This window comes from Numenius arquata, chromosome 15, assembly GCF_964106895.1.
Source record: "Numenius arquata chromosome 15, bNumArq3.hap1.1, whole genome shotgun sequence".
NCBI classification, from domain to species: domain Eukaryota; kingdom Metazoa; phylum Chordata; class Aves; order Charadriiformes; family Scolopacidae; genus Numenius; species Numenius arquata.
Genome location: NC_133590.1, coordinates 1,674,082 through 1,693,638, shown reverse-complemented (window position 1 = coordinate 1,693,638; position 19,557 = coordinate 1,674,082). Strand labels below are relative to the sequence as shown.

The window sequence follows — 19,557 nt, the reverse complement described above, 5'->3', positions numbered from 1 at the left end:
CTGCAAAGCATGAGATGACCACGGCTGAGCAGAAAGTATTTTGGTGCAGGCAATGCCCCCAGGGCAGCACGGGGACCCACCTGTCTCTCCAGCATCTGCAGGAGGCAAGGGGATAGCAGTGATTTTGCTTTGCCTTGCTGGCAAGGCTAGCTCCAAAGTCTCCATTTTGAGAAGGATGTGGAAATACCAAAGAGAGTTCAAAGGAGGGCCAGAAAAACGACCTGGGGCTGGAAAAGGAGCTGTTCAGCGCCGGCCTCGAGGCACCCGAGCTCTTCAGCTTACTGCAGAGAAGCACTGAAGACAGCTGCAGCTTTTCGTGTCATCACAAGCCCGCTTGCGGCGGGGGCCAAAATCGTGTTACTTGCAATAAATTACCAGGAGCTGGCGACACCAAGCATTTGTGGGTGATGAATTGCGCACACATCCAGCGTGATGGAAACAAACCCACCAGGTGTGGGCACTTCCCCCAGCCGGGCCGGTGCTTCGGTGCTGCTCCTACCACTGGCATGAGCGAATCCCAGTTAAAAATCACACTGGGGATGCCCAGCACCTGCAGCTACTGGCTCCTCTTCAAATGGTGACCAGCTTGGGAAGCAGTTGCTCTTGAAACCCATCTTGTCTGCAACTGGGGTGGCTTTTCCACCGATCAGTGACCTTTCCCCAGTCCCCTGGCAGCAGCTGGCACCCCCTCCCATATGGAAAACCCTGTGTGAGCGTGGCCCCAGGCTGGCAGCACCCAGCAGGCAGAGACGAGCTCCTGCTTTGCCGTGTGGTGCCGGGCATCCCGGTGGATGCAGTCCCAGCGACCCCCAGGGAGATGCACGGCTCCAACCAGCGCAACCGCAGAAAGGATTTGGCTTTTGGAGTCACAGAGGGCTCCCGTTGTGAAGGCTGAGCCAGCAATACAGCTGTAGCGGTAGAGGAGGAATAACAGACAGGAATCTGGTCCACTATTAGTCCCCCAGGAGTTGAGGGAGCTTTCTTGCTTTAATTACTTTGCAGACCCATTAAGCAGAGCTGCCACTGCAGCCCTCGGGTCTGCAGGCGAGGAGCACCTGAAGGCAGACCCGTCCTGTGCCTCAGGAGGTCTCCTGGCCCCAACTCCTGATTTATGGGCAGGAAGGGCTCATGTCTCAAGTGAGCTGATGTGTGGAGCTCAGCCCAGCCACATCTTCCGAGCACCATGGGGCCAGTGAAGACCCACGGGCTTCTCACTAGATGGGGAAAGCCCAGAGGGTACCACTTTATCCTTTTGAACATTTTAATTAATTGCAGGAGCTTTTGGGGACTTCAGCTTTTGGAGGCAAGGCTGATTAGGAGGACCTTCAGACCGACCTATTAACCAGACCCTCCCATCTCCAGAGCCATTAGGAAGGGTGCAGGAGGACATCCCCACGCTTCCTCCTAGAGACAGCAAAGCAGCTTTAGAGCCCGCCTCAGTTTGTTCAACTCCATGTCCACCACATGTGAGAAGATGTTGCCATAACCAGAAAACTGCAGTAAACAGAGCTGTGGCCCTTCAATCTCCTGGGGGCTGTAACCGGCAAAGGCAGCTGAACTTCAAATGAGCAGGTGTCCCACCCTGTGGTGCATGGCTCTGTGTCCCAGGTCACCAGCAGCATCAGCTGGCTGCTGCCCGCTCTCCTCCTCTTCCTCTTGCTTCTTCCCTCTTCTGAAGCTGCCCGAGCTCTTCCTCCGTCCCTCAGGCATGTTTGAGTTTTGACAGCCTGTTAGAGATGCTCCGTTCCTGCACCTTCATCTGTGTTTTTCCACAGTCCAAGCAACCCGCATGGAGATAAGGGCTGGCTGTCCTTCCTGTACCCCAAGGAACAGAGAGCTTCACTCTTATATCCCTCTGGTGAGCCTGATGGCTCGTTTTCAGCAAAAATATCTTCCAGAAAAGTAGTGATTGTGGTTGTAAGGGCTTGGAGGGATAGAGAAGCTGCCACTTCCCAGGGAGTCTGTTCCAGCAGTTAAACATCCGCACATTCCACTCCTTATTTTCAGCTTGAATTTGTCCGGTTCCAGCTTCCAATCAGTGCTTCTTGTTCTTTCTTTTTCCACTAGATTAAAGAGATCCTCAGCATCCAAAGCTTTCTCCCTGCGGACGTCTGTACATCCTGTTCAAGCCACGGCGGGTCATTCCTTCAGCAAGGCTGGACTGATGCCGCTTTTAACATTGTCCCTGAGTTTGATGTGCTGCTTGGACTGTGGGAGTTTGAGGCTTTCTCACCCAAATCCCGTCCAAGGTCCCATGGCAAGCACAGCAGGGCAGAACCTCCCCCCAAAGGGAAAATTTGCTGAAGTCAAAATGATCGGGTCCGGGAGCGGGCGCTGGTGCTGTCCCCATGAGCTCACACGCACCCATCCTCAGGGATGTGAGCTGTTTGCCATTTTTGTGTGTGCACCCTCCTTGTGTGGAGGTCCTGAAGAGCTGAGGACTTGGTGAGTGGTCTCCTACAACATTTGCTGCCCTACTGGGGGAATCTGTCGGTGCGCCCTGAGCACCACGGGGGATGCTCCAGAGAGGGTCCATGAATAGGGTACCATGCTCCTAGTCCCAAACAAGGGGGCTTCAGGTGGACCGGGCTGCCAGGAGCGACTGGCATCAGCAGAGGAGCACAGACCCTTGCTTTGATCCAGGCCCCTGCACCTGTGAAAGGATGGGCCAACGCCGCCCAACTTTCTTGCTTAGACTCGGTCCCCGCAGTTGCCCACCCACCAGTCGCCTGAAGATGCTGACGTCTCTCCCTGGGCATCTGTTGCTTTCACCACACTGATCCTCTTCCTTCCTGCTCTAACGGCTGCAAATGCCTCACCTCACACCCCTCTTTCCTGCATCGCCTTCCACCTTCACCTCTGGCAGCAAGCAGTTTCCAGCTGAAGCAGGACACAAGGGGCTGCCAGTCCCACCCCCCGTGCCTTTTGGCTAGGGAGGGAGAGGAGAGGAGGCAGGCAGGGTGAGGGAGGGCAATGGGACGATAGCAGGCGCAGAAGCAGCTCTGCAGAGCAGAACAGTCGCTGCTGTGGCTGTGTCGGGCACCCTGTGTGCTTATGGGGCTTAGGCCAGGCTGGATCTTGGGTAGGGAAAGGAAACCAAGTCATATTTTGCAACGGCTCTGCAATGGATCCCGAAGCACAGCACATGGGGACAGCCAGGAGAGTCACTCCCACTCCCAAATAATCTGCTAACGCATGTGCACCCATGGGCTCGGAGAGCAGCATTCTCATCCACCGGTGCCAGCAGCACCACAAGCTCAGTGTTTGGGCTGAGCATCAGCCGTTTGCCCCACAGCCTGGGCTCTTCCCCAGCCATGCCAGGAGCACAACCCATCAAGCCTCTGATGAGCACCGTGTCCTCCCAGCCTTCAAGCCGTTGCACCCCCTGTGCTCAACCCCTCTCCCTTGTCTCTGTCACTTCTGCCCTTTTTCTCCATTCTGGAGAAAGTCCAAATACTGATATTAAGGCAAAATTCCACAGGAATCGCTGCCAGGCACCAGTGGCACCGAGGGGACAGCCTGCCTGGGCACTAGGAAAGTGGCTTGTGGCAAGTGGCCTCTGCCTGCCACTGCCCTTCACAAGCTGGCCCCCAGCCAGCGGCCTCCACTCATCACCTCTCCCTAACAGGGTCCAGGCGATGGAGGCTGCAGGAAGGGAGCAGAGCTGCCGGATCAGAGCTTGGAAACCAAATGCCACTTCTTTGCTGTTTTCTGTTCTTCTGCCGCTTTTCACCATAATGTTATTTTCCTCTTCTCCCCCAGCGAGCACCAACCCACCCTGGGAAGGGTATTGCTGTCCCACCTCCTCCACAGCCCCAGGATGGCTCTGTCACTGAGGTGGGCAGGTCCGTCACTAGCACGGTGCCTCCAGGAGACATGGGCAGTGGCCGTGTCCATCCTCCCAAGTACCAACCGCTGCTGCTGGTCCCAGCCAGAGCGTGTCTCTGCCCCAGTCTCTGGTGTGGGAGGAGCAGCCCGGCTCCAGGTCTGCACGTGTCCTGCAGCTCCCGCGGGCGAGTGCCAGAGCTGCTAGCCGCAGCATGGCTTTGATGCATTTGAGACTCCAAGTATACGTACGTCAGAGATGTTTTTTATGGTGCATTAAGAGGGAAAGACCTCTTAACCCACCGTGTCAGCAAGCAGAGTTCAGGCGCTTTAAATCTGCCTCCTTGTTCTCAGATAAAACGAGCCTCAGAGCAGACGCAGAGCTCCTGGAAGGCTCCTTAGAGCTCCTGGAAGGCTGAATGCAGTGAGGGTGCAGAGAGCAGAGGACGCCACAGCCCTCGAGAGGTGGTATGATCGTGGTTGAAAGGACCAGGCAGCAGAGGGGAAGCCCTGCTCAGACCTGCTCCAGGCGCTAGCGCCGAGGCTGGCCGGGAGATTTCTGCAGGGCACCATGTCCACTCTGACCTTCAGCTGGCTGTTCTCCGGCTTGATGTCTCCTGGGAGAGCCTTTTCCCCATGCACACCTGAACTGCTGGGGGTTTCATCCTTCCTTCCCACAGCCAGAGCGAAACTCCCGTACAGACCGATCCTGCCCAGCCTCGCCTCTCCCACCCCCCTCCCCATTTGTAGGCATCGCTCCCACCAGAGCCAGCGCTCTGGTGTGTGGGGCAGATGGGGGTGCCAGGCACCCGCGCGGCATATTTATGGTTGTCAGGAACAGTCTCCATGTGTGTGCGAGCTCCATTGGACACGCCACCTCTCCCTACCCTTTGTTGCTCCCAGGCTCGGGACTGTGCAGTGAGACGCTGCAGCCCGGCCCAGCCGCCCCCTCCCCAACAGCGACCCCAGAGCTGAGGGTCCCCGCTGGGGGGAATGACAGCCACAGTCCTACCCCTGGCAGCTGGGCTGGCTGCGGTGACTCGGTGCTGGGCGTGCAGATGGGCCGGCACGGCAGCGGGGCTGAATTCCCCCGGCCCCGCAGCCAGCTGGCCGGGCTCAGCGGTGGGAGCACGAGCGCTTGCGGGAAAGGGCTCTCTGCACGCTTCCCCCTACGGATACCGCATCTCCTCGTCGCCTCCGGACACTGCAGCCACCGGAGGAGCGGAGGGCAGGGTGGGGATGGGCGCAGGTGGGCGAGGACCCGGCCCCCACAGCCCCCTCCCGCACCGCTCAAGGCGGGGAGAGGCACCGTCTGGGGAGACGGCTGGGACCTCCAGCTGCAATTAGCAGTGCCTCCGGCCAAGCCAGCTCAGCTAATGAGCGCACCAGGGAACGCGTACGTGCGGCAGGCAGGAGCATGGCTAAGGGACTTGCTCCCACCCCTGGCACCCAGCGCAGCACCTCGCCAGCGGGTCCCTTCCCTCTGTGCATCCGGAGACCGGGGGGACCAACCCGTGCCCCGCTGGGGAGGTGCTCGGGATGGGTCAGGCAGGAGCCCTCGGTACCGAATTGCCAGGGGCAGCCCAAGGGGACGGCTCATACCACGGCTCTGCCCGCAGGACCCCAAGGGATGCTGGAGACGGTGGCAACCTGGCACTGAGCTCATTCACACCAGGGCTCTTATGAAAGCCCAGGTAGAAAGGGGACAGATCACTAAGGACAGACCTTATATGAGCGCAACGTCCTCCCTCCTCCAGGACAGACAGTAACTTTCCCATCAAGCTCCTCAGTGCCTTTGGGTTACGGAAAGGAGGTGAAAAATTACCTGCAGCATCCAAGCGTCTGACCACGGCACCATCAGGCACCGACCTCTGCACTGCTACGATGCTTTCTCAAGGACATCATCAATTCACAGGCAATATCATACTGTCTTCTACTACCACAGCTGAGCAGGCAGCCCCTGCCGTCGCTTCACCCTGTGATCCCGCTGGGCCTTTCTTTGCTGCGTATGAAACTTATGCAGAGAAAAGAAGTTTAACATCTACCTAACCTAGGAGAACCGAGTATCTCACTGTCCACAGTCTTTAGGAGAAGGTTCAAGAGGAGCCACAGTTACCAGGAGATGGAAGTCTGGATTTCAGCTGTGTCTTTTCCATGGGCTTTGCCTTGCTCTGGCCCTGCCTAGGAACATGCCCAAGTTTTTCCACACTTATAATATATATACAGCACTGTGCATTAAGGGAGCAGAAATTACTACCAAGGATGGATAAAAAAGAGGCAAGTGCCCCATGGAAGAGCACGCAGAAAGCTCTTTAACATGCTCTAACAATCTGAAGAGAAAGCTCACACCTACCTGGGGGCCTCTCCAATGAAATAAATGTATTGCCTGCCTCTGGACTGTTTCAGAGTGATATTAAGGAGAGACGGAGTACGGACACCGCGTGCCTGAAATGAGCCTGGAGCTACTAAATGCCAGGCTGGCATTTCAAAGGCACTGCCCTGTGAAGGGTGAATATCACTGCTGTTCCTGCCCTCCTCTCCTCCGCTCCCCTCTCCCCCACACACGTACGGGTGGGTTTAGGTGCAGGCGGGCAGACTGACATACCTGCAAGAGGCCTCATCTGAAGGGCTTCTCAAGCACAAGCCACACAGTCAAGCCCTGATTATTATACACCTGACTGCCCCAATCACTCAGGAAGAAAAAGCAATCCAATGATACACGGAAAAGCTATCTCAAAAATAACAAGGCATTAAAACACTGGAGATCGGTCGCATTAAGGTTGGCAGGAATATTTCTATTCCCCAGCCCGATAGCCCCCGTGCCCAGGCCAGGGAACCTCGTGTCACCCAGTTCCTCCTGTTTTGGTCCCCATTAGAGAAACTTCTCCCCGAGAGAAACTTCTTTCCTGGAAACTGCACCTGGAAGGAGGTTCCGAGAGGCACCTCTGCACCACCTCCAAGGAGAAGGTGGACAGGCAATTCTGGCAGCCAGTACGGGCACCCAGAGCTGCTCTCTCATGTGTGAAGGACCTGGATGGGGCACAAATACCCCTTGCAAGATGCCCCAGAAGCCACAAGATGCTGCTTAGCTCATGAGACAGCTGTATGCAGAAAGCCCAGCAGAAACGTGAGCATCTCCCTCATCTCTCCATGAAGCTGCAACGCCCCTCGGCCACACTGCTGCCACCTGAGACCATTTCTGGGGAGCCAAGCTGTACTCCACCAGTGGCCACCACATCACAAAGCTGGGTCTCGACTAGCTTAAACCTCCTCTTTCAAGGTTTCACTGAGCCTGTCTGCAAGCAGCTACTCCCAGGTGCTCTTGCACTTCCCACTGAAATGCCCAGAGTTTACAAGTTTGTTTTCAAGCCCCACCAGGCTGCTCGGGTTTGCTGCCCGGCGCCCGCACCCCGAGAGTGGCTGTGCTCTCTGCCCATCTGAGGTGCCGGTACCCCTCGCTGTCTCACAGCACACTCCCCAACAGCGGCTAGCATCCTGTTATACATGGAATGGTGCTCTGATTTCCCTGCTGCTTCCCTGGTACATAACAAATCCCCCCAGTACTGCAGTCCCAGGGGAGAGGCAAAAAGAGACATGATGATTTAGAAGCTGACTCCCACGACGGTGCCCACCAAGTGACCCCAGCATTCCCCAATCAGCAAACGTAGCACACACACCACATTTTAGGAGCTTCCTTGTGCCACTCACTGTAACATCCCCTAACAGCGACAGTGCTAACGTGAGCAAGACCAGCAGCATTTGAGGGGCCCAGCTGAAGGACACGGAGGAGGGCTCCTGTGACAGCAGCGCAGTGCTTGTATGGTGATGGACTACAAATCACTTGGTTTTGTACGGGAAGCTCTTTAGCACAAGGGTGGAGGGCTGTATTTGCATTGCCACAGCATCCCTGGACCACGCAGAAAACTCTCCCTGGACCGTGCAGCTCCCCAGCACCTAGGGACACCGCTGTAGAAGGCTCAGCTCCAGCTCAGCATCCTGAAACGTGCCATCCTCTTATCTGACAAGCCGGGATCAGCAGTGGCAGGGGAGGAGGAGGTGCAAAGGCTGCTCTGGGGGAGTCCAGCCCCAGCTCCTTTAGGAGCTGCCAGCTGGAGCTGCGATTGATGCTGGGATGCTACGGCCCTTCTCTCAGCAGGCAGCTGCCTCACGCCCAGCCAGCGTGCGGAAACCTCTTTGTCATGGCAGCTAATGAGCAGATTGTATTTCACAGCGCCGTGGCCCGGCGCAGATAGAGCCAGTGGCTTTCATCTCCCTGATAGCTCCCACGGGAAAAGAGCGGCCGCTTGCCCTGCAGAGCAGGTCACAGCCCGGGCTCGCTGGGCTTTCTGGTGTTTGCAGCTTTTAAACCCTCCGTCAGTTTGCTCCTATTCTAAAGCACAGGAGTGGAGGGAAAGGGGCTGGGGAAGCACCCACTAGAATTTGTGCAGGACCACGATGATGGGACATGGAATCGATGCTGAAGCGCATGGGAGAGCAAGTAAACAGCCATGGGAGGGGGTGGCATCTAACTTACTTGAAGAGTTAACCATAAAACAACAGCAAAATCCAGTTTAAAGATCTCCATTGTGTTAGACGGGGTTTATTCCTCGAAATCCTCCCCTAGCTTTCATCCCGCTCCTAACTGCATGGGCCACTGCCCCTGCTGTGCCGTGAGAGCTGGCCGTGGGCCACCCACTGTCCCCACTGTGCCCAGCGGGCAGGAGCTGGCCTGCACCCACCCAGCCAGGAGCAACCTGGGGGAGCCCCAAGGCCAGAGGTCGGGGGTGGGGGGAGATGTAGCTTGGCCAGGGGAAATGGCTCTTCACAAGAAATCCATCTCCTGCGCGGTCCCCTGCCATGCTGCTGCATGTATCTCCCAGAGCTCTCCAGGCTCACTCATTTGCTCTCCAGAGCCACCCACCAGGCTATTCTGGGGGGCTTAGTGCAGTCATGTCACCAACACCTCCCATCTCGTCTCCCGATGCTCACGCATGCTGTCATAGAATAGAATAGAATCATAGAATCATTCAGGTTGGAAAAGACCCTTGGGATCATCGAGTCCAACCATCAACCCCACTCTACAAAGTTCTCCCCTACACCGTATCCCCCAGCACCACATCTAAACGGCTCTTAAACACATTCAGGGATGGTGACTCAACCCCCTCCCTGGGCAGCCTCTTCCAGTGTCTGACCACTCTTCCCGTGAAGAATTGTTTCCTAATGTCCAGTCTAAACCTACCGTGTTGCAGCTTGAAGCCATTCCCTCTTGTTCTATTGCTAATTACCTGTGAGAAGAGACCAGCACCAACCTCTCTGCAGTGTCCTTTCAAGTAGTTGTAGGGAGTGATGAGGTCACCCCTCAGTCTCCTCTTCCTCAAACTAACCAGCCCCAGCTCCCTCAATCGTTCTTCATATGATTTATTCTCCAAGCCCTTCACCAGCTTCGTTGCCCTCCTCTGCACTCGCTCCAGCACCTCGATATCTCTCTTGGATTGAGGTGCCCAAAACTGGACACAATACTCCAGGTGTGGCCTCACCAGTGCCGAGTACAGGGGGACAATCACCTCCCTACTTCTGCTGGTCACGCTATTTCTAATACAAGCCAGGATGCCATTGGCTTTCTTGGCCACCTGGGCATCATGGGGATGCTGTTTCCACCAGCTGAGTAGGTAGAGCTGACCAAGATGCAGCTCCCTCAGCGCCTGCCCCCCTGAAACACATCCCCCCGGCCCCGAGATCCCAGGGCACTGTCGCAGCGGCAGGGTTGGGCACCTCTCTGACACGGATCCCCGTCTGCTGGGTCACGGCCACCTAAATCCCTTCCAGGGGCAATGTAAAGCATCCGGCCACTCTGCCAGGCTCTCCGCTTACGAGGCAGGGTATTTACTACCCTCCAAAAAAGAAGATGAAAAGGAAAGCTGCTACTTTTGACAGTGTTTTTCATACAGTTGTTTTATCAGTACCGCATGTACTGGGAATTCCCCCCTGCTCAGGCATTTTTGAAGAACCAGGGATGCTGGTGAGGGCCAGTGCTCCCGGTGAAGCCAGGAAGGCCCACCAAGTGCCCTTTACCTCAGTTTCTAGAGATCTGAAGTCAAGTGCTCAGGCTCCAGCCTGGTTTCCCTCAGGCCAGCTCACCACTAGTGATCCAGCTGCCCCCCCTGTGCCATGCGGGGTGGTCCTGCCACATCCCCCTTCCCTCCCTCCCTCCCTCCCTCCCTGACTCCACTGCCCAGCCTGGCACCCCTCAGCGGCACCTGCCTCCATCCCGTGCTACCTTCATCTGGGCACGAGATGAAGTTCCAGCTATGGAGTTGCCGCTCTCCCATCTGCCTCCAACATGTTGCGTTTGACATGAACTAATGTCTCCTATCAACACTGCAAGGAACAGATCTGGAAAAAGTCATCTTCAAGCAGAGTTCAGACAGGCCACAAGGAGAGACACCCCCCGCCCACCCTCCCCAGAATGAGTGGGGAGAAGCCAGTGCGATTTCCCTGGGCGGACCTACCGGCAAGGGGTTGAAGTTCTGGTCCACCAGGTGGTTGTGGCCGTGGTCAAGGAAGGAGTGCCGCACCACCACGTCGATGCCCTGGCTGGCCAGCAAGCCCAGAGTGTTCAGCCACCTGGGAATGGAGGGAGCAGAGTCAGGCTGCAGCAGGGGGACCCAGTTCAAGAAGGACAGGGAACTGCTGGAGAGGGGACAGCAGAGGGCTACAAAGATGATGAGGGGCCTGGAGCATCTCTCTGATGAGGAAAGGCTGAGGGACTTGGGTCTTTTTAGTCTGGAGAAGAAAAGGCTGAGGGGGGATCTGATCAACACCTATAAATACTTCAAGGGTGGGTGTCAGGAGGATGGGGCCAGTCTTTTTTCAGTGGTGCCCAGGGACAGGACAAGAGGCCACAGGCACAAACTTGAACATAAGAAGTTCCACCTAAACCTGAGGAGGAACTTCTTTCCTGTGAGAGTGGCAGAGCCCTGGAAGAGGCTGCCCAGAGAGGTGGTGGAGTCTCCTTCTCTGGAGACATTCAAACCCACCTGGATACGTTCCTGTGGGACCTGCTCTGGGTGGACCTGCTTTGGCAGGGGGTTGGACTGGATGATCTCCAGAGGTCCCTTCCAACCCCATATCATTCTGTGATTCTGTGATCCCAGCCTCGGCAGCCCTACTGCCTGCTCCCAGCACCCCATGCCCCCATGCATATCCCCGCACCTCCCCCAGAGCCCAGATAGTCCTCCTCCATCTTTCATGATCACAGCCAGCTCTGAAGGTCTGAACTGGGGCTCTGCAGCAGGATGCCCGTGACACTGGGCTGAGCCAGTAGACAAGCCCCAGGAGCCCCAGGAATGGTTGTGGCTTTGAAGAAGGAGAGAAAATGGTTTCCAGAGCAGAGTTCTGCCTAGTGCTTCCCTGGGCAGATGCCCCAGGAGTGAACGCATGCAAGGACGCAGGGCTGCAGCCTGAACCAGAAACACGGAGAGGGAGGAGGCTGCGGGGATCCAGAGCAGATGAGCGAGTCAAGCTTGTCAAGATGCCAGCCCTGGGGTCCTGGAGCTGACATGCCCAGATCACACCTCCCCTTCCACATCCATGCCCTGTGGGCACACCGTGGGTACCGGTGTGGGATCCCAAGTGGCCCCCTCCTTGCTCTGCTTCTCTGGGTACGCCAAAGGCTGGGTCACCTACAGGAAAAGCAGACCTGAGGAGAGGTAATAGGGATGCCACGGAGAAAGTAGCGGCGCCCAGGCTGCTGGAGGAGTGCTGAGGGGGGTAGGAGTGGGGTGTCTGGGCACAGAGCTGGCCCCCTCTTGGCTGCAGAGGCTTTGCAGCACCCGAGCCTGCAGAGCCCGTGGGGATGGCAGTGCCCTGGCGCCGAGGAGCTGGCATAACTCACAGGAACCCGGCCGCATAGGAATCGGAGAGGTTGTTCATGCCTCCGGCCGAGGTCGCGCCAACGCCTTCCAGCCAGATCTTCTTCCCCGGTGTGTACGTGTTCACGACCTGTGTGGGACACAAAAGCAACGAAAATGACTCTCGTGAACCTGTGATTTAAAGCTAAGGCAGACATGTCCTGTGCTACGCTCCAGGAAGGGTTTCGGAGACCTTGGGTAATGGTGCTGCTGGGCAGTCAGTGCCTGCTCAGCCCTGGCACGGTCACCAGGTGTCTCCACCATGTCTGGGGGCTGGGATGCTGGTCCTCACTCTCTGCTGCTGCTGCTGCCATGTGTCCACTACCCATCTTCTGCAGCTGCTCCTAACACGTCCTCCCAAATATGCTCTCATGCTCCCAAACCCAGGCCCTGCACTTTCTCCACGGTCTCCCCACACACTCCCCGTCCCGCAGGCTGCCCTGCCACGTCACCTCAGCTCTCCACGGCCCCATGCAAGGTGGCCACCAGCCACAGGAAGCACCCGAGCCCTGATGGCTCTGCCACGTGGGAGCCCTGGGTCACATACTGGAGCCACATGGAGGAACAGTGGGCACCCAAGAAGATAGCAGTGGATGTGTCTGGCCACAGACAGAGCCAGCCTCATGGCTGAGCAAGGGCTGCTTCGATGTCCAAGGGCTCCCTGGCAGAGACAGGACGTACAGGTCTGAGCACACTGTCCCACCACCTCCAAGGCTCCAGCCAGCAGCGCAGACACCCATGAGATGCCAGGTGGGGTGGAAAGGCTCAGATGGCCAGAGCTGCCTTCTCCCAGTGTGAGCAACCTCTGGCACCACACAACTCCCTGTCCTCTCTCCCTCAATCCCACTTCTCCAGGCTGGGCAACAAGCTCCCGTGAACAGATGTCTGCAAACCCAGCAGCCTGAGGAGTGCTTTGCGCAGCCTGATGCATCCTGCCCCATTAGTGAGGAGTGCTGGAATGTGCTGGATGGACTGGGATCCCTCAAAGATGTTAAATACGCCAGCTCTGGGCTGCCTCCCACTCACAGCCTGTGAGAGTCGACATCCCTGACTGAAGCCCCAGAGGTGTTGGCATCCTGCCTGTAATTATCTAAGCCCGCCACCTTCCCCCGTCGGAGAGGAAGCAATAAAACAGGCAAGTGGACAAGCCCAGCTGCTCTAATCAGCCCCGGCAGGATGCACGGACTCAAAGCCAAGCTGGAGGCTATTAGCACCCAGCACTGTGCTTTTGCTCAGCCGCACTGGCATTCCCGGGAGAGCCCTTCCCCAGCCATCCCTGCACAGACCAAATCCTGCCCCGCGGGTGCCAGGGTTCCCCCAACCCACATCAAGGGCAGCTCCTCACTGCTGCTGGTCTGGGGATGGATGGGGTCCAGGGAGCCCCTAGGCCTGGTGTCCTGTCCTGCCGGGGATGTCACCACTCAGCTGCCCATGGCTGGGAGAGCAAACGTCATCCCCAGCCATCCTGCTGCTTGTGCCCTGCTCCCAGACCCCTCTGCCCAGCACACCCTCGGGGCTCCTGCTCCCTTCCCAGCAGGTTCCCGACCCACAGTGAAGGTGGGACACATGCCACCACTTTTGGTGGGTTTGTGTCCCCCCAGTGGGAACAGGACTGCTCAGTGCCTCTCATGTCGATCCCACTGGCTGCCCCACCACACCTCCCCATAGCGAGAGGACCATCCGCATGCATGGATGATTCCCAGCTTGCACCAAAGGACTCGGCAAGCGGCTCCTCTCCTCTGGCTTTGCTGTGCTGACCCTCACATCCCCTTTCCCGGGGCCTCTTTGAATTGTTTACTCATCCTTACAGTTTCTCCCTGCAGGAATTACAACAGTAAGACGTTGTGGTGACTGGTATGGTATGAAAACCTGGACAAGACAGACAGACGGACATCTCCTCTAGTCCCTAAAGCCTTCCCTGCCTACTAGGTGTTCCTTATTTCTTGTTGGAATGATAGCTGAGCAGGACAGTCACAGCCCTGGCCCCTGTATCAGCTGAAGCGGGGGGACCCGTGAAGCCCCCGTTCCCTGCCCAGTCTCTAGGGTTGCGAGCTGGGTGCCCCTGCGTGGCAGGGAGAGGAGAACTCGCCTCAGGCTGCGCTGGCCGGGCAGAGCCGTGGGCTCTGGCACAGCACGCCAGCAGCAGCTGGGTTTTATAACATAGTCAAAACATGATCACCAGGGGGAAAAAAAAAAAAAAACAGTTGTTCATAACGATGTTCATGATTCTCCGCTAGTGAAAATCACCCTGGAAATGCAACTGTCACAACTTTGCAAGCAATATTTTCAGGCACTGGCAGCGAGCGGGCAAGATATTGTAGTAGGAGCCCCCTCCTGAGCTGGCATGGCACCGGCTGTGCTTGGGCCGGTTTGGTGCTGCCTGGTTGCTCCCTCTTTTCCTCCTTCGGAGAAACTTTCAGGGATGGATGGATAGGAGACTGGAGACAGTCGGCTGCTTTAGAAAGGCTTTGCGTGGCAGTGTCTGCCCCTGTGCCGTGCATCCATCCCGCATCCCGGTGCACTGCACGGACCACACGATGCTGCAGCCCGTGGCCACTTCCCTCCTGACCCACCGCACATCCCACCCTGGGGTCAGCCATCCTGCTGCCTGGTCTTTCCTCCCATCCCCTGCATGAAGGCTGGCTGCATCTGGGCTGGGAGCACAGCCGCCCCCAGCAGCCGCCCTCCATCCCCACCCCACGCCAGCTCCCCTGGGAACACATCAGAGCCCTGGCCAGGAGCTGTGCCGAGACCGAGCCCCACGGGCACAGTGCCCCCTCCCCAACCCTTTGCACTCACGCACTTTCTGGATTTTCCTGATCTGGTCAGAGAGCGTGTCTAACAGGCGCGTTTTCAGGAAGTCTGTCACTTTGGCCACTCGGCCATCGATGTAGTAACTGGAAGGGAAATAAGAAGACAAGGATCAGTCAGCTGGGAGTAGCTCTTCCCCAAACCACGTCCTCCCCGTGCCAAGAAGCCTCCTCTGCTCTGGGCCATTCCCTGCTTGCACCCTGCCCTTCCCCGGCCCTCTGGCCATGCCCACATCTGGCAGATGCTTTCAGTCTCCAAAACAAGGTGTGAGGTGGATGCACTCTGAACGCTGAGCATCCTGCGCTGCAGAATCCACGGGAAATTTTACACTTTCTTAACTATTGCTGGCGAAACGCTGGGAGCAGCACACAAAAGGTGGGGAGCACAACGCCACCCGCAAAGACTTTGCAGCGCCCTCTGCACTGATTTCACGGAGACCCCAGGGAAGGAGACCCTCTGACACAACACCTGTGAGAGCAGCACCTGAGCTTCACCATCAGGGAGACGTTCTGCTCGCTCAGCTTGTCCCGTCTGTGCTCATCCCCTGTATTAGGGACACTCTAAATGTCCAAAGTGCAGATAAGCCAGTCAGCCCAGTATCATTGCTACCGGAAAGATTGCTCTTACGGGATGGCAAAACAGAAGAAGCACAGGTAATGGCTAAAACGAAGGGCTCCTCAGCCTCAGGAGGACACCGTGCAGGCAGCGGGGAGGAGAAGGCTCCTGAGCAGCAAACGCCCTCTGAGAAGCACTGGAAATTGCTGCAGTAAACACCCAGAAGCGGGCAGGGGACGCTGCCCACGCTCCCAGCTGTGGGAATAACTGCATCACCCTGCCTGGTTCATGGGACACTCTCCATTCAGTGGCTGGTCTTCTGGCCACCGGTGCATCTGCTGGGGACACTGTACAGAGCCTCTTCTGGTCTGAGAACCAGAATTGTTCCTGGACATCCTGCTGCAATAACAGCCCTTCAGGCTAAGCCCTGGTGGTGTTTCTGAGCAAGGGTTAGTGACCGTGGGGTGCATGGGCTCAGGACCTATGGCACTAGAGCGAGCCCCACTCCCAGCACCCCTGCACAGCCCCCACCTTTCTTGCTCACTATCCCAGCAAAGTCCACAGCTGAATCCCCCAGTCGAGAAATGCCATCTCCATTACCTGCAGGGAACGTCCTGCTCTCACAGAAATCCCTTCTGCCCTGGGAATACCAGGGGGCATTTCCCATGGAGAGAGGTGATTCCTGCTCTCCATGTGCTTACTTATATTAAACATGGCAATAGTGCTGCCAATCATAAAGTGAATCATCTGTCCCTAAGTGTCGGGGGGGAAGGCTCTGAAAGGCGTCAATACTGTCTAGGACACAAGGTAAAGCCATCTGTCCTGGAGAGCAGATGCCCTGCGGCTGGAGGTGATCCCAACCGGCTCCTCCTGAGGAGGTGTCTGGGGCTGGCACCTCTGTCAAAAAAACCACAAAAAGTAGTAGCAGCCCTTGTACATCTCCCAGAGGCTCCTCCCAGCCTCGCAGGTACACCAAGAGGTCTGCTGCAGCATGCACTGACATACGGCTGATGAACAGTTTTTGCAAGAGAACTTTATGAACCTCCTCCTCCCAAATCTGCAGCGTGCACCAGCCCTGGAGCAGGTCAGAGCCACGAGGGAGGTGCAGGAGAACTACAGCAGCTCTGGCTGGGGCTGGCAGGGCTCAGCCATTGCCTCCCATCCCTCACTGGAGCCACAGCCACTCAGCGTTCACAGGAGCGAACAGACCCTGCTCCCTCTCCACAGGCTTCAGTGCAGCCATGGGAGCTGGGATGCACAATAGGCTGAAGACACGGGGTCTGAAGAAAGGTGGATTCGCCTTTCCAGGGCTGATTTCTCCATAACGTGCATCTCATCGGCAGCAGCGAGCAGCCGTAGTGTCCACAATGGCTGCTTCACCCGGGTGCTGGAATGCAGGAGCATCCTCAAAGGATGCCGTGGGCTAACTCAGCCAGAGTGCCTGTCACACGCGCAACATGCACGAGTGCTCAGAGAGGATTTTTTTGCTCTAAGTCACTACCCAGGTAACCAGGTAAACGCATTTGTAGCTGTGCAAGGCTGTGGTGGATGGGGAGCAACGCCAGGACTAATTGGCCCAGAACAGAAAAGCATTGAATGAGAAGAGTCTCCTCTGCCAATCCTCCCTCAGGCACATTGTCCCTGCTGTGTCCCCAGCGAAGCACAGGATGGTGCCCACTTTCACTCCAGCAGAGTGTAACCCAGGAAAGGAGGAAAGAGGCATTTCTGTATGTCCGTGTCAACTGGAAGGTGCTAAGGGCAGAGATTAACTCGGGCCGGGGGGGGGGAACTTAGGAACTGTTCAAAATCGCTCCAATCACTTATACACTATTGAAGCCCTGGCTGCTGGGAGGAGAGCAGGTCTGTGAGCAGCAGGCAGCAGTGGGGTTTACAGAGATTACTTTTTAAGACAAAATTACAAAGCAATGGACTCTGGGGATGGCAGATGTTTGGATTTTAGCACAACACTTAAAAACTGAACAGAAACAATTTTTTTCAGACTGCTGTGGACAAAAAACCCCATCATCTGGGACAAAAACTGGCTAAAAGGCAATAAAAATAAGTTGTATTGACTGGGTAAAAACGGAATTAGAGAGACCTCAGTCTGTGTACGGCCCTTTCAATGCAGCAGGTTTTCTGCAGAGTTCACCTCGTGTGTGCAAGCCAGTACGGTCCCAGAGCCCAGAATAAACCCCTTGGAAAGCAAAGGCTGGCTCACATCTCCTCATCACCTCATCCAAGCACAAGGGATGCTCTCACCTACAGCTCCCCTGCCAAGGGAGAGGAACACCTCTCCAGGAGCAGCCCCAGAGGAGGGACCACACGGAGGAGGCAGCCTGGGAAGGTGCTGCTGTGCTGAGCCCAGCTGAGACCCCGCTGGGGAGAGAAATGTCCTGGAACAGTGCCACGGTCACAGGGGTTTGATATTTTCATTAATAACACAGAGAAATGGGGACGGGCACGGGAATGAAAGGAAAAATAAACTTTCTGCCTCAGTATCAGGAAATCTTGTTGGTAGCATGTCTCCCGGGGGAGCGAGGAGAGGAGCACCTTGGATTTGGGTATTTAAGGAGAGCATGAAGACATTTACAAGCTCCTGTAAGATGGGTAAGGATCTCTTGCAGATCTGCCTGCGAAGTTCTCAGACACCAACAGGTACTTTCAACCTCCCCGGACTGGGAAAGCGGGGGAAATGGCCCCAGTTGCAGAAGGCTTGCGAGGAAGAGAGAGGCACTGAGACCTGCGCTGGCTGGGTACACGGCTACTGGGGAACGGGTGAGCTGTTCCCAGCTGTAGGCTTCATCACTAAATTTCGGGCACTTCCTTTCGAAAACTTTAACCATCAGTAAAGGCAGTATAGAAACCCGCAAAACGCAAACAACTGACAGACCTTTAAAGCAGGAGAAGCGCTCGTTAGGCGTGGATTATTCCCAGGAGCAAAGGCTGCAGCTTTGCTGATATTTACAATGACTCAGTGCACTTGACTTTCAAAAAAAAAGAAAACAAAAAAAAAACAAAGCCCCAAACCCTGGACAGTCACAGCCTCCAAGCTCCAAAAAAGCCAGCAGCAGCTGCAGAGAGCTCCAGCGCTGACAAGTACCTCCCCAGGCAGCAGTGTGGTCACAGGCAGCCAGGCTGAGCCGGCCCCGAGGGCTGGAGCATCCATATCCTCCTCTCCCCGTGGCGGCGGCGAGGTCTGGGTGCCAGAGGAGACAAAGGGACAGGTCCTCCCCAGCATGGGCAGGGGTCTCTGGCAGCCGTGGGTCTGCAGAGGACACGTAGTTCAGCGACAAGCTATTTGGTTCCAAGGCGGGCTGGCAGATCTTCCAGCGGGGTGTGGGTATGGTGCAGCACCAGAGCTGGCCCTGAAGCCCGGGAGATATCAGCATGCCCACCATGGGCACAGCCCATGCCAGTTCTCATAATATAGGAGAGAACAGATACAGGCAATTACATGCAGAGCTGACTCACTGTGTCCCCCAGTTTGATGCCACTATCTCTGTAGACAGACAATCTGCAGGAACCAGCCAAGGAAATGAGGGATCTAGCAAATAAATCCTAGACGAGACACACGTCTCAAAGGAAAGGCCACGTACAGCCACGGTGGGTGCCCTATTACACTGTACAAAGCTGAGGCCAGTTCTGCACCTTCCACCCACCGAGCAAGGGGTACCACATTTCTAAAAAAAAATCCTTTGAATATGCCCTAGAAACCCGGGATGGGACCAGTGCACTTCGCAAAGGGTAATGTGACTGTGTCACACCGGAGGCGGCCAAACCAGAGCATGGTGCAGGGGGAGGACTCGGCCAAGGGTTTTTGCCGGCATGAGGAAACACACCACCTCAATTCCCAGCCTCCAGCGCTGGCTGGAACCGTAGCACGAGACTCAAGATACAAAAACAAGAGGTGGGAACAGCACACCAAAAAAACTGCTGCCAGGGGGTGAGCTGAGGCAGGGCTGAGCACAGCTCCCAGCCAGAAATGCTCAAGCCCTTGGGCAGGCTGCAAGGCTGGGATGCACACAGGTACCCAGTGCCTCCCAGAGAAGGGCAGTGCCAGGCACCAGGGCTCTGGGGCAAACCTGGGGTTGGCTGCACATCTCTATCCTGTCACCTCCGGGCCTTGTGCTGCTTTAAAATGGTTTTCTGGAAAGATCCACAATTTGCTGCGTGGGACCATGAGGATCATCCCATATTTAATGAAGGCAGTGCACTGGCTCCTGGGCAGCTGGTTTCATTTACCTTCTCTTTCATTTTAAAGAGAAACCTTTGCCCCTATTATCTGACCTCTTCTTCTGTTGCAGTTAATTATATTAGAGCCCACTTCCCAAAGCTCAGGAATTTCCGGATCTACTTTGTTGCCTGCTGCTACAGGGAGAGCCTGCTTGGAATTAGGGCAGCTGCCTCCCAGGACGCCGAGCGTCCCCACCGTCAGCGTGACACCCCACCACCGCCA

The 19,557-nt window shown here is 56.4% G+C and overlaps 1 protein-coding gene across 1 annotated transcript in view; it reads right to left on the bottom strand.

Moving 5' to 3' along the window:
* The window catches only part of HPSE2 (heparanase 2 (inactive)), a 115,859-nt gene that overhangs the window by 4,403 nt on the left and 91,899 nt on the right, over nucleotides 1-19,557 (bottom strand). The window contains exons 7-9 of the mRNA XM_074159058.1: nucleotides 14,539-14,632; nucleotides 11,720-11,826; nucleotides 10,335-10,449 (exon numbers count right to left, since the gene is read on the bottom strand). Coding sequence (XP_074015159.1) covers nucleotides 10,335-10,449; nucleotides 11,720-11,826; nucleotides 14,539-14,632 — 316 coding nt within the window. The remainder of the gene's footprint in view (nucleotides 1-10,334; nucleotides 10,450-11,719; nucleotides 11,827-14,538; nucleotides 14,633-19,557) is intronic.